Genomic DNA, 15,026 nt, shown 5'->3' with positions numbered 1-15,026 from the left:
AAGAGTAGACATTTTCGTTGTCTCAAATACAACTTTTGGTAGTTGCTTCCAGCACTTCTAGTTTCTTATCCAAAGTGCTTGATTTGCAGCAGCAGCAGCAGCAATGTACTCTGCTTCAGCTGTGGATTGTGCCACGATATCTTGTTTTTTAGAGCACCAAGAGAAAAAAACTTGAACCGAAACTAAAGCAATAACCTGATGTGCTTCTCATATCATCAACGCAGCCAACCCAATCACTATAAAAAAATCCATGAAAATAAAAATTTTGCACCTGCTTGAACTTGATGTCAAAGTCAATAGTGCCTTTTATATATCTCACAATACGTTTTGTTGCCTGCAAGTGAATTTCACTAGCACAATGCATGTATCTAGAGAGTAGACTTATAACATGTACAATATCTGGCCTTGTTGCAATCAAGTACATCAAGCATCCAATCATGCTTTTGTATAACTCTTCATTTACTTTTTCAACACCATCTTCTTTGCAAAACTTTTCCTTTTGATTCATAGGTGTGGATGTGGGCTTGCATTCCTCCATCTTGAACTTTTTTAGAATTTCCTTTGCATACTTCTACTGACAGATGAATATCTCGTGATGATTCTGATGCACTTCCATTCCCAGGAAATAAGACATTCTCTAAGATCTGTCAAGTATATCTTTGGCAGAAATTGTTAATGCTTTGCAGGCCTTGGAACAAAGGAGAATGATGAGACAAGAAGGATCTGTTAAGGGAGCCTTCCAAGCCAAATCATAAAACAATGATTCCAACAAAGACAGAAAGAAAAACAAGAAGAACAACAAGTCAAGCTATAACAAAAAGAATAAAAAATGAGCCCATCCACCTTTCCCTCATTGCAAAAATAAAAATAAAAATCATCCTCCACAAAAGTGCTGGTGAAAGCCAGATGTCAAGTGCAACAATTGTAGTCAATTAAGCCATATGGAGAAGGTATGCAAAACACAACAACAAGAAGAGATCAAGGTTGTAGCTACTGATCAATATCACAAAGAATAACTGTTTGTTGCCACCTGTTTTGCCAGCAAAAACATGTTTGAAAGTTAGCTCATAAACAGTGGTTGCACAAACCACATGACTTATGATCAAGGACTTTTCAGGGAACTCGACAAAACAACCGTTTCCAAAGTAAGAATTGGAAATGGGGAATACATCTCAGCAAGGGGCAAATGGACTATTGCCATTGAAAGTCTCTCAGGTTTGAAACTTATCCTTGATGTTTTATTTGTTCCTAATATTGATCAAAATCTCTTGAGTGTTGGGCAGCTACTTGAGAAAGGTTTCAAGGTGCTATTTGAGGACAAGTTCTATATGATCAAGGATGCAAATGGAAAATATGTGTTCAAGATCAAGATGAGAGGCAAAAGCTTTGCCTTGAATCTGCTTGAGGAAGAGCAGACTGCTGTTTTTCAAGAAAATAATGTCACAACTTTATGGCATAAGAGATTGGGGCACTTTCATCATAATGGAGTGCTCTACGTGAAGAAGAATCAACTTGCAGTAAGTCTACCTGAATGAAGCAAAATCTTCCTACTTGCATAGCATGTCAGTGTGGAAAACAATCCAGACTTCCTTTTCCACAGAAATCTACATGGAGATCATCACACAAGCTGCAAATTGTACACACTGATGTTAGAGGACCTCAGAGAACACCATCTTTGAAGGGCAGTAAGTACTACATTGCCTTTATAGATGATTATACTAGATATTGTTGGATTTTTTCCTAAATTTTAAATCTGAGGTTGCTGATGTATTTTGGAAGTACAAGACCCTAGTAGAAAGCCAAAGTGGTGCCGTCATGCAGGTTATAAGGACAGATAATGACATTGAATATACTTTTGAAAGATTCAACAATTTATGTGAAGAAGCAGGCATAGAGCACCAACTGACTGCACCTTACACACCACAACATAATGGAGTGGTGGAGAGGAAGAATAGGACTATAATGGAGATGACAAGATGCCTTTTGCATAAAAAAGGGCTACCAAAAAAGTTCTGGGTTGAAGTTGCAAACATTGCAGTGTTTCTACTGAATAGACTCCCAACCAAAGCTTTGCAAAAAAAGACTCCTTTTGAGGCTTGGTTTGGATATAAACCTTTGTTGTTAAACTTAAAAACATTTGGTTGCCTTTGTTTTTGTTATGTGCCTCAGGTGAAACGGGACAAGTTGGATAAAAAGGCAGAAGCTAGGATCTTCATAGGATACAATAGCCAATCAAAGACTTATAGAGTCTATATGCCTCATGCTGAGAAAGTCATTGTTAGCAGAGATGTCAAATTCATGGAGGATGATAAATGGAGTTGGGATGCTAAAAAAAATAGAATTTTGAGTTCCTTGATGAAAATATTGACGACATTCCTATAAGAGGCACCAAATCACTTTATGATATTTATCAAAGGTGTAATGTGGTTGTGTTTGAGCTTGAAGGGTTTAGTAAGTTGTTGAGGATAAAAAATGGAGGGTTGCAATGCAAGAGGAACTCAACATGATAGAGAAAAACAACACTTGAAAGCTAGTTGACAAACCAACACATAAAAAGGCCATTGGTGTCAAGTGGGTTTATAGAATCAAACTCAATTTTGATGGTTTTGTAAACAAACATAAAGCTAGGCTGGTTGTCAAAGGTTATGCTCAAATGTTCGGTGTGGATTTTTCAGAAACCTTTGCACCTATAGCTAGGTTGGATACAATAAGGATGCTGCTAGCTTCGGCTGCTCAAAATGGTTGGAAAATCTATCAGCTAGATGTAAAATAAGCTTTTCTAAATGGCTACCTTGAGGAGGAAATCTTTGCGGAGAAACTTGAAGGATTTGCAATAAAAGGCAAAGAAGACAAGGTTTATCAACTAAAGAAAGCCTTGTATGGCTTGAAGCAAGCCCTAGAGCTTGGTACAACAGGATTAATGCACATCTGCTTGGTTTGGGGTTTAAAAAAAGTCAGAGTGAATCCACACTTTATATTAGAAAAATTAATACTGGCATACTTGTTATTTCATTATACGTTGATGATTTTCTTGTAACAGGAAACAATCAATGTTTAATGGATAAATTCAAAGTTGAAATGGAGGTATTTGAGATGATAGATCTTGGAGACATGTCTTATTTCATAGGAATGGAAGTCATCAGAATCAGCATGAGATATTCATCTGTCAACAGAAGTATGCAAAGGAAATTCTAAAAAAGTTCAAGATGGAGGAATGCAAGCCCACATCCACACCTATGAATCAAAAAGAAAAGTTTTGCAAAGAAGATGGTGCTGAAAAAGTAAATGAAGAGTTATATAGAAGCATGATTGGACGCTTGATGTATTTGATTGCAACAAGGCTGATATAGTACATGTTGTAAGTCTACTCTTAAGATACATGCATTGTGCTAGTGAAATTCACTTGTAGGCAACAAAACTTATTGTGAGATATATAAAAGGCACTATTGACTTCGACATTAAGTTCAAGGAGGTGCAGAATTTTCATTTTCATGGATTTTCTAGTAGTGATTGGGTTGGCTGCGTTGATGATATGAGAAGCAGATCAAATTATTGCTTTAGTTTCGGTTCAGGTTTTTTCTCTTTGTACTCTAAAAAATAGGATATCGTGGCACAATTCACAACTGAAGCAGAGTACATTGCTGCTGTTGCTGTTGCAAATCAGGCACTTTGGATAAGAAAGCTGCTAATAGACTTAAACATGGAGCAAATTGGGAGCACACAAGTCTTTGTTGACAATCAAGCTCCAATTTCAATTTCAAGTAATCTAGTATTCCATGGCAAGACAAAGCACTTTAAAATCAAGTTCTATTTCTTAAGGGAAATACAACATGATGGAAAAGTAACTTTGGTACATTGTAAAACAGAAGTACAAAATGTTGATATTATAACAAAAGCTCTACAAAGAGCTAGGTTTGAATTTATCAGAAAAAAACTTGGAGTTTGTAGCTCCCAAGTCAAAGAGGAGTGTTGAGAAAAATGTCTTAGGGCCTGTTTGTTTAATGTTTTCAAGAACTGTTTTTTGTTCTTGAAAACAAAAAACACCAAAAACTTGTTTGGTTGGGAGAGTCGTTTTTGTTTTTGTTGTTCCCCGTGTTCTCAAAATGGCACTGTATAGAGAACAACAAAATGTTGTTTTCCCCTTTTTTTTTATTGTTTACATAACAAAATTAAACAACAAAAAACCCATATGTTCTCCGTGTTTTTTTTCTTCCAGTTCTCATCTCTTCTCCAGCACAGTCACGTCGCCTCTTCTCCAGCACAGTCGCGACATCTCTAGTAGTAAGAAACGAAGGTAATTTCCGCATATGTTGAAGTTATTTTTGATATATCTAGTAAAATAGGTTTTTTTTTGGTAATATTTGTTGAGAAAAATGTTAGATCTGGGTAAAGAGATATCAGTTATGTTATTCGAATGAGATCTGAGCTTTTTTTTTTATCACTTATTGTTAGTTTTTTTTTTTCCCATTTATATTTTCCTGTTTGGATGCTGAGAAAAGTGAGGAACGAGAATGAAAATAGAAAAAAAAAAATTCCTGATTTTTTCCCGTTTTGATTTTTCTTGAGTTGTTCTGTTAAAAAAAAAAAACAAAAACCTTGCTTAAAGACATGGAAATCAAATGGGAAAATCCAGGCTTGATGGGTAAAACACCTCAAGAAAAATGGAAAAAAGGAAGAGAATCGGAAGAAGATGAGATGTTGAATCACTAAGAACTCTTTCTCTCTCTAGATCTGCTCTTCCTCTCTCTCATCCGAACTCCAAAGCCTGGTTAAATCCAGCTGATGATCATGGACCTCCACTCTTTGCTTATTCCCTTCTTCCCACCTTCCGATCTCATGAAAGCAAAAATAATTAAAAAATTATAATAAAGTAAAAAGTAAAAAATAAAAAAATAAAATAAAATAAAAAATTATTAAATTATTTTCTATATACTACTTCAAACTTATTTTAATTTTTTCATATGATTATATAATTTAAAATATATAAATTTTAATTAATTTTAATGGTATGTTTTTTGTAATAAATCAAACGTTAAAAAATTAATTTTTTAACATTATTGAAATCAAAATTATTGAAATCAAACGGTCAAAGGGGAATATCCATCGGCATATTCTAAGGGCTAGGTCAGTCTTGAGAGGAAGAGAGATGTGAGGCTAGGGGTTCCATCCACTTGGGTAGTCTGATTTGAACTCGGACTCTGCACTGATTAGCTATTGGATGTTACTCATATATTTTCTTGGGGTGATGGAAAATCAGTGGAAAGATATGTGACCATCTCCTTACTTGCATTTATTTTGATGTCTTATTTATTTTATTTAGAAGCTTGTTAGGTGAAAATTAGTTATAAATATTAAATTAATTCTTTTTAAAACTTTTTATCTCATTTTAATAGAATATACTATAATTTTTAATAAAATTAAATATTAAATCAATAAAAAATAATAATAAAAATGATTTTATCATGTTTGATTTATTTAAAAAAAAATATAAAAAAATATTTTAATTTTAAAATTAATCAAATATAAAATTAATCAAACTATTATTATTTTTATTTACTTTTCTTTCATTTTTTCCCCAATTTTTGTTTCAAATTTTATAAAAACTAAAAAAAAAGTCTTTGAAATCTAATTAATATCAAATCTATTTTTATTTTTATTTATTTTTCTTTCATATTTTTATACACTACACTATACGTCAACAATCTTAATTCTCATTTAAACATAATGTTAAGTTCTATTAGTGGTTTTAAAAGTTGTCTCCTCATAGAGTTCTTATTTGTGATGGGATTGTACAGATGACAACTGAGATAATAGATGTTGAGGATGCAAGAACATGGAGAGGTAATATAGAGAAAATCTTTATTGACATCATGGTTAATGAAGTTAATAAAGGTAACATGAATAGTGGTACATTTAGTACCAACACATGGAGAAGGATCTTACTTGAGGTCAATAGTCAAGGGAAAAGCAATTTCAACTTGAAGCAGCTTAAACAAAAGTTTAATAAACTACGTGCAATGCACCGTGAGTTCTTTGATCTTTTAAAGCATATTGGATTTGGCTGGGATGCTGAAACTAACATAGCGCATACTCTAAAGGAAACCTGGCAAAATTACATTCGGGTAAAAATAACTTTTAAACTAATTACTTTTTAATTTAAATATTTGGTAAACACTAAGAGTGAGTTTTTTTTCCTTCTATTAGGCACACCCAAATGCAAAAAGATTCCGCTCAAAGGGATGCCTAAACTACAACTTGCTGGGATTGATCTTTAATCCATCAACAGCAATCGGTGCCCTCCACTACTCTTCCACCCAAGATCCACCAAACACTGATGATGAGGATGAGATGGATGACAATTTGGAACATGGTGGAGTGCATGTGGATGTAGATATTGAGATCCCTGATGATCCTCCACAACCAGAGATGGTAGGAGGAGTGACCACCTGTTTTGGAAAGCGTGTAACTGATTCTCTATTAGAGCGTAGAGGTAAGAAAGAATCCAGATTAACTCAAATGGGAGATGCTTTGAAAGCTTGGGTTGAGGCATCAAAGGCTGGAACAAAAACATCTCGAGTTAGAATTGAGGCATTATTGGCTAGAGTGGACAAATATAAGAGTGAAACTAGTAGTGAAGCTACTAGTGGAGGTACCACTGATTTTAGCATAACAAGGTGCATGGCAGCCTTACAAACCATTGAATTGTTGGATAATGACAAATATTTAAAAAATGTTGAGAAATTCACAATGCCGGAGTGGAGAGAGATATTTATGAATATGCCTGATGAGAGGAAAATGGCATGGCTTGATAGACTTTAAATGTGAATGTTTGGATGCATAACTATTATGATGACATTGTAATATGTACTATTTATCTTTTGGTTAGAATCTTTTACCATGCTCTTTAGTTTGTCATTGTATGGATGTTATTTATGGTTATGAAACTTATATTATAACCACTTTAATATTCATTTCGTGCTATTTTATATTACGAGTTCATTTGTTTTGTGTAGTAACCAATAGATGATAATAGCACAAGCAGTGGTTCACTATATGAGTCAACTTCATCTTCTGAAGAGGGTGATGATTTAGATGAAATTTTTATTGCTCACATTATGAATGAGTATGAGGAAATATTTTTATGCAAGACACCTCAAAGGACATCAATGTTAAGTGGTGCACAGTTTGTAAGAGATATGATAGAAGGTCATCCTCAGACATGCTATGAACTATTTCGGATGGATAAAGAAACATTTATGAACCTTTGTGATCATCTTAAGAGACATGAAAACTTACAGGATACACAATTTATCACAGTTGAAGAGGCAGTGGTTATGTTCTTACTAATCGTAGGACATAATGTGAAAATGAGGGTTGTAGCAGACCGTTTTCAACACTCTACATAGACTGTCGCTCAACACTTTAAAGAAGTTAGACGTGCATTATGTTGACTTGGCAAAATTCTCATATGTCCTAATAATATGACCAATGAGGTGTCTTCATATGTTGCTGGTAATCCTAAATATTTTCCATGGTTTAAGGTAAGAATTTATAAAAAATATTTATAAATGTGAATTTCATGACCATTATTTAATTTATTTCCTTAATAATAATAAATGTTTGTTGTTGTAGGACTGCATTGGTGCAATTGATGGCACTCATATTAGTGCATGGGTCCCAACTGATAGACAAACCAGTTTTAGAGGTAGAAAAACAGTTATAACACAAAATGTTATGTGTGCATGTGATTTTGACATGATGTTTACATTTGTTTATACTGGTTGGGAAAGAACAACAAACGATGCATGTGTCCTTTTGGATGCATTGACTAGACCAGAAGTCAATTTTCCTTAGCCAAGTGAAGGAAAATATTATGTAGTTGATTCTGGTTATCCTTGTATATTTGGATTTTTGCCACCATATCAAGGAGAGAGATATCATTTACAAGAATATCGGAGTAGACGTAATCAACCTATCGGGTATAAAGAACTTTTTAATTATAGACATTCATCTCTTCGAAATATTATTGAAAGATGTTTTGGTGTTTTGAAGACCCAATTTCCAATATTAAGGATGATACCTTGTTATAAGCCAAGTAGGCAACCATCAATTGTTGTTGCATGTTGTACCCTTCATAATTGGATTCGTCTATTAACTCGGAATGATCAATTGTTTAGAGAATATGAGGTAGAAGACTTTTCAATCGAAGGTGAAGAAGAGAGCACAAGTAGTACAAACCATTCAATTGATTTATTAGATGAGAGTGCAGCAACTATGACAGCTTGTAGAGATCAAATTGCTGAAGTGATGTGGGCAAATTATATTAATGTCAATCCATGACTTATCTTATTTTTAATTTTAAATATTTGTCAACACTTTAGTGTTTTGTTAGAATTTATATATATTTGTTAACTTAACTAGTTCTCATTAGTGTTATGTGATGTTTGTTGTAATTTCTAATGATTAAATATTGCTTATAAATTTAATTTATAATTGTAAAAGTAGGATGGACAAAAGACCCATGTGAAATACATACATCATATTTTATTTTATTTTTAATAATTTATCAACTTATATAAAAATTTTAAAATTAAATAATTTTTTAAATTTAAATGAACTGTGTATTTAAAAATATTTATAAATTTATAATATAAAGTTACTTGAAGAAAATATTTTATTAATTGGAAAAGAAAAAAAACATTTTTCAAACATGTTTTTTTATTAACTAAGCCAAACATGTTTTTTTTTTTTTTTTTTTTGAGAACAAAAACTGTTTTCCAAAATTCAGTTCTCAAACACAATTTTTTTTCTAAAAACACCAAAAACTGTTCTCAAAAACGGTTTTCCAGAACAGTTTTCAAAAACAGCAATCAAACAGACCCTTAGTAGCTACAAACATGTTGGAAGACGTGTGAAAGTTGTTGTGAACTGAGGAAGCTTAAGAATATATTAAGAAGGCTATTGAGGTGTGAAGAGATGCTGAAATTGAGGCTGCAACTATAAAACAACTTAGTCAATGAAGCTAATAGAGTTTCATGGAGTTGTTATGCTGCTGTTGCTATTTTATAGGAAATAGCTGTTAGTTCTTGCTATTTTTGCTGTTTTTTTATTGTTTTCTGTTGCAACCTTGTGTATAAATGTTGCATTGATCATTCAATAAGAGTAGACATTTTCGTTGTCTCAAATACAGCTTTTGGTAGTTGCTTCCAACACTTCTAGATTCTAAAACCTACAGATCTAGTTGCTCACCTTAATTAATCTTAATCACACTACTTAATTGTTAGTCGGTATACTTAACTTCTAGGATCAATTAAGTCCCAAACTTGATGAATTAATAAGACCATTCTGCACATAAACATTTGTTGGATGCTACATCAGCTACCTGGTTTGCTTCTCTGGAAGAATGTCCATGGAGATAATTATCAGATTGTCTTTGAAGTTATCCTAGCATCTCTAATGAGCATGCAAATACTACCACTGGGGTTTCCAGCCTCATTATTCAGAATAGTTAGGGCAATCTTGGAATCCCTTTCTATCTAATGTGTGTCCTCACCTTGTTTCACCCTTGGAGATATGTGAGCCTTCAATGGATTCTTCATCACCACTGGAATTAGAGCTGAAAGAGGACTCTCAGATAGATCAACTTCATCTCCATCCACAGTAGTCCATTCAAAATGCCATATCAAATTAGCCACAAAGTACTCCAAATGAAAAATTCCTAAACCATATCCAGGGCAGATCCTCCTGCCTGCACCAAAAGGCATCATTTTGATCTCCTTAGTCCCAGTTACATCGAACAATTCAACCCCTTTGCCACCTCCACTCAAGAACCTCTCAGGCATGAACTCCAGTGGATCTTCCCACACCTCTGGGTTGCATGCTATCTCCGCTGCCATGAAAAATACTGTGGTGTTTTTGGGATATCATAGCCGCCCAGGGTTACATCTTCAGTCACTGCATGAGGCACTCCAAAGTGTCCTGGAGGATGACGCCGCAAGCCTTCCAGTATCACAGCCTTCAAGTAGAGCATCTTTTGCAGATCTTCCTCAGTCACCTCATCCTCTCTCTCTCCCATAACGCTGCTAATCTCTTTATAAAGCTTGGTCTGAATATGCGGGTACTTCACTAGGTTTGCCATTATCCATTGCAGTGTAGGGGAGGTGGTATGCGTCCCAGCATTGAGAAACTCGGAGCACAAACTAACCAGCTCTCCATCATTAAGCGTTCTCTTCTCTTCAGGCAATTCCAGATCCAGCAAAGTATCTATATAGGCTGTTACACAACCACCAGACTCCTTTTCGCTACCACCGTCGGCTTCGTTTTGTTTGCTTTGCATTTCCTGCTTCAACTGCTGTCTAGCTCTTATGAGAGAGATCAGAACATTTTCCTGATTTTTGAGAAGCTGCAAGAATTCCTCCCACTGCTTACGAAACAATATCTTCCCCAGAGCTGGCCACAAAGTGAGCTTACGGAAACGAAGTAAGCCAGCTAACACCCGCTACTCAGATATTTCAATCTCTTTCACCATCTTTTCATCAAGTTTGTCACCATAACATATGAGAACTAGTAAGCACAATATGGCAAAGTGGAAGTCATTCAGCACCCGGACAATGCCATCTCCAGTGTTGGAGCTCTGCTGAAGCCGAGTAATGAGGATTCCCAAGACCCACTTGCGGGCACGGGCATATGACTTAAGGCGCGAGGGATGCAGGATTTCAGAGGTGAGATTTCTACGGAGGAGGCGCCAGGTGCGGCCGTAAGGGGCAGAATTGATGTCGTGTTGATTGCTGCTGGTAATTTTGTGGATAGCGTGAGGAATGGGGCGACCGGCAAATATGGTGGCATTTTGGATCAAGGCTTGGTGGGCGAGGGAGCCGCTGGCCACGAAGATGGTGAAGCTGTTGCCAATAGGAAGGGAGACGATGGGGCCATGCTTGGCATGTAGTTTTCGGAGGATAGGCTCCAGTCTGGGAAGGATTTACGATGCCATAGGTATTTGCTGATGATGGGGAAGGCAATTGGCCCTGGAGGGAGGAGCTTCTTCTTGGGTTTGGAGGTGAGAATTGGGAGTAGGAGAGCTGAAATGCAAAGGGAGACGATGAAGAGGAAGTAGGTCTCCATTTTTCCAATGAAAAATTCCAGGCTCAAGGGTCTTATAAGGAGATGTGTGGGTGAGGATTGATGCACCTCACACCAAGTAGCTAACATGCCACCTGTTGGCTTATCTGATAGACTCGTTTGTGATGATTTATGCCAGTTGCCTGGCGGGTTAAGTAAATATCCTCCAGAAACAACCTTCCATGTTAAAAAACAAGAGCTTCTCCACCTTTCCAAAAGAAGCAAAAATCAAACACGAAGAGGGCTGGTCCCAGATGCGGATCTGCAAAGTTCCATCATTGGGTCAAGGTCTGGAAACAGACATGGGATGGAGGGATGGATACGCAAAATGTGGTGGATTTTGCGAAATATACAGAAGCCAATATAATCGATACCCTGGCCTAGTTCTGCAGTTAGCAATGAATCACCATGTGAATGAGGGCCCAGCCCTCAGATCATAGCATCAAAGGGGTTTTGGTAATTATTAAAAGTTGAATTCAGAAGGATGAAGAGAGAAAACACAAAAACTAGTTGCACCACTCATTTTCTTATCAATCCAAGCTAGAAGTTGGAAAACAAGAGAAGAAAAGATCTAAGCTGAATAATTTGATATATACCAACAACAGTTGAAACAGAACATAGCTTGTACCCCATGCAAGTCATGATTTCCCGTCAGCTAAAACATCTCAACATACAAAAGAGAACACCACACACACTGGTTGCTACTACATTATTACACTTAAATACTACTACTACTATCAGTCGTGGTTCTAAAAATCTAAAAAGTCACCACTGTGTCCTCCACTCCACCAGCCAAACAAAAGCTCAGAAGAAAGCTCTACTCCCATAGAACACTCGGGAGTTGTTGTTGTTGTTGTTGTTGTTCTTAGCTGCTTGTAGTTTCTGATCAGAGCTAGAGTTTCCTGAATTAGTTGGTTCAGTTTCAATGTCCATTGGGAGTTTCATCTTTGCCAGAGACTCGGTGAATTGCTGCATGCTTTTCATGTACATGTCTACAATATCCTGTTGCACCATCTTTTGCTCTGGCTCAATGTTCACGGTCACAGCAGGCTTTGCAAATGTATTGCATGGAGCACCACCTGAGGAATCGCTCTCACCATCTCCAGTATCTGCATTCTTCTCCTTTGGAGGTGAAACATGTTCTTCATTTGGGGATTTTGAAGTCCCCGAAGCATCAGAGGACACAGAGCTTGCAGGAAGAGAAGCAGATGGAGATCCATTAGTAGATACACTACTAGGGGGAGAATCAAGCTTTGGAAGTTGGACGGATTCAATAGTACCCTCTGAGAAGCTTTCCACAACCTGAACCCCTAGTTTTTCTGAACTAAGGTGACTATCATTATCCAAAGTCCCTTCAGAGCTCCGCGAGTCTAAATTTGTACACGGGATACCAAAATACTCTGAAACCATCAACTGGTTTTCGTTCATAATCTTTGGATCTGGGAACTCAATGGCATCATAATCACTGGGCATGGACTCAGATATCTCAGTATCCTGTGAAGCTTCATTTGTGGCCAAGGCTGTTGGGAGTGCAGGAATTGCCATTACTTCTGGGGAAGCTCCATTATAGGAGAGAGACAACCGGACAAACCCAGCTGGGGAATGGAACAAATCAGTCGAGGAGAGAGAGAACTCTTTCTCTAGCTTCCCATTGTTGAGCAGTACTTCTGATAGAGGCACCAAAGCAAACCCTAGCAACTGATCCTCAAGATAATTCTTCACCCTGCTCAGCATCCATATCTCACATTTAAGAGAGGATTCCGTTGTTCGGACACTGAGCCGGAGATTATCATTGAAGACTGGGTTCTGCCCTCCACCATTAATAATTTTGGTGGAGACTGCATTTTCGGGATCACTGGTTAGGCAAAGCTTAGCATAGACATCTTGCTTGTGGTAAATGCATATGTTGTGGATGTCCCTCGCCTGATGTATGTAAACCTCCAGAGACCCAACAAAGGCATCCATGTTGCACACCATGCCGCTTTCCTTTCTGTGAACTTCGATTCCCCCAGACAAGCAACCAGGGTTTCGGACAAAAAGGTCGGATTTCTGCTTCTCTGGCTCAATGGAGACAGGGGAGCTTTTGAATGGTGACACAACAGATTGTGGGGAATCCATGATATCAATCAGTAAAAGCAACCTGGAAAATCAAAGAACAATTGGATTGAAAAATCAAATCACTGCAAAACAAAGCTCCAAATAAGAACTTAAAAACCCAACTATCCTGGAAAATCCTTAGGAACTCAGAGTTGAAACCAAACTGTAAGCTGCCAGAATGCTGGGAACACAAAACCCCAAGACCAAAGAACCAGTCTCCAATTCAAAACACTAACATAGAAGTCAGAAGCTCCTACTCTCATAGAAATCCGCACCCAGATCCGCAAACTCAAGTTAAGTTGTTGATTGCTTGTGACTCTTAAAGGTAAAAATCAGGTAACTAAAACTAGCCTACAAATCTAGAACCTAGACTGGCTGAAACAAGGCTAAATTCTCAAAATCCAGAGACCACAGGACCAGGACAATGAACCTTTCAGTGGAGCTGCTTCAAAACCCAGACCCCAAACTTAACAAGCACGCAAAACCGTATACCGACAACCAAACCCCCAAAACCCAAAACCTAGCATGAGCTGAAAAACACACAAATTGTACAAGACCCAGAACCAACAACCTCAAAAACACGAACAGCTCCAAACCCCAGAAACTAAACCTAAAGAAGGCAAAACCCAGAAACCAGCACCAACCAAAAATCCAAAACCCTAGTCCAAGCTTGAAGTGAACACAGGCAAATTCTCAAAATCCAGAAGCCTAAAACCTCAGAAATGAGAGCTCTCAGATGAACCACTCACAAACCCAGACACCAAACTTAAAAAAAGCAAGCAATCTACAAACAGTTAAGCCAAATATGAACAGATTCCAATAAAGCAAGCAACTTTTTCTTCACAGAAGCACCACTACCGAATCCAAGGAAGTGAAACAGGGAAAGAGAAAACAGTGACAGAGACCATTCGCAGAATTCTAAAGCAAACCCGTTTGAATTTTCCCTTCAATCCCTCAAAAAGCACAGGACGCACAGAGAAATTAAAGCAGAAAGATAACAAATTTGATAAAAAACCGAGACGGGTATTCTTTTTTTCCCTCACCTTTTGGCCCCAAAGTCAACCCAATTTCAGAACAATCAGTGGCTCTGATCCAAAACCTGTGAACGGCCCAGTTCGTGAATCGAGGCGTTGATGAAGAACAAAGCTAAGAATAAGAGAAAATCTTTGTACTGAAAATTCTTGGAGGGATTGGAAGGTTGTCGGAAGGGCTTTGTAGTGGTTTGATGTAGGCGTAGAGATAAGAGTATTTAAGGGATTGTTTAATATACTATTTGTGCAGAGACATTCTACACCGACCCATGCGTCAGTGAGAAGACCAATGAGATGGCATATCAGTGGACAACGCAGGTGGGGCACTCTAACTGGAGCCGCTCTGCACACACTGCCCTTCTTCTTGGATTTTTGTCCTTAATTTACGCTTATTTGTCAAACCCCCTTTCCATTTCTCTAATATAATATATACTGCACATACATGGTTTTTTTTTTTTCAAATAAAAAAATCATAAAGCCTAGCCAGATTTGTCAATAGTAGGTGGCTTATTTTTATTTTTATTTTTTATCCCTAAGTTTAAATATAATCTAAATTTGTAGACACTCTAAATAAATGTGAAAGTATCATTTAAATTTTACATTTTTATAAAGATTTTAAAAAAATATATTAAAACAAGACATTTTAAGAATATAATTTAGATAAATTCATATTTTTTAATTAAGAGTTAAATAAAAATTATTATTAATTTTACTTTTAAAAATAGAAAATAGTAAATATATTCAAACCATTTGGTAGCTTTCAATTAGGTTTTGTTACCA

General features: G+C 36.6%; 1 protein-coding gene and 1 pseudogene across 1 annotated transcript; both read right to left on the bottom strand.

Moving 5' to 3' along the window:
- Positions 1–9,140: 9,140 nt before the first annotated feature.
- On the bottom strand, positions 9,141–11,247 carry LOC100264032 (cytochrome P450 89A2-like; annotated as a pseudogene).
- A 443-nt stretch (positions 11,248–11,690) lies between these two features.
- Positions 11,691–14,647, bottom strand: LOC100262283 (uncharacterized). The gene is made up of 2 exons (XM_002274717.5): positions 14,259–14,647; positions 11,691–13,258 (listed from the first exon to the last, which is right to left on the bottom strand). Exon 2 carries the CDS (start codon positions 13,234–13,236, stop codon positions 11,923–11,925), a length of 1,314 nt encoding a protein of 437 aa, XP_002274753.1. The 5' UTR covers positions 13,237–13,258; positions 14,259–14,647; the 3' UTR covers positions 11,691–11,922.
- Positions 14,648–15,026: the final 379 nt, after the last annotated feature.

Source organism: Vitis vinifera, chromosome 19, assembly GCF_030704535.1.
Source record: "Vitis vinifera cultivar Pinot Noir 40024 chromosome 19, ASM3070453v1".
Taxonomy (NCBI): domain Eukaryota; kingdom Viridiplantae; phylum Streptophyta; class Magnoliopsida; order Vitales; family Vitaceae; genus Vitis; species Vitis vinifera.
This window is presented reverse-complemented; position numbering and strand designations above follow the sequence as displayed.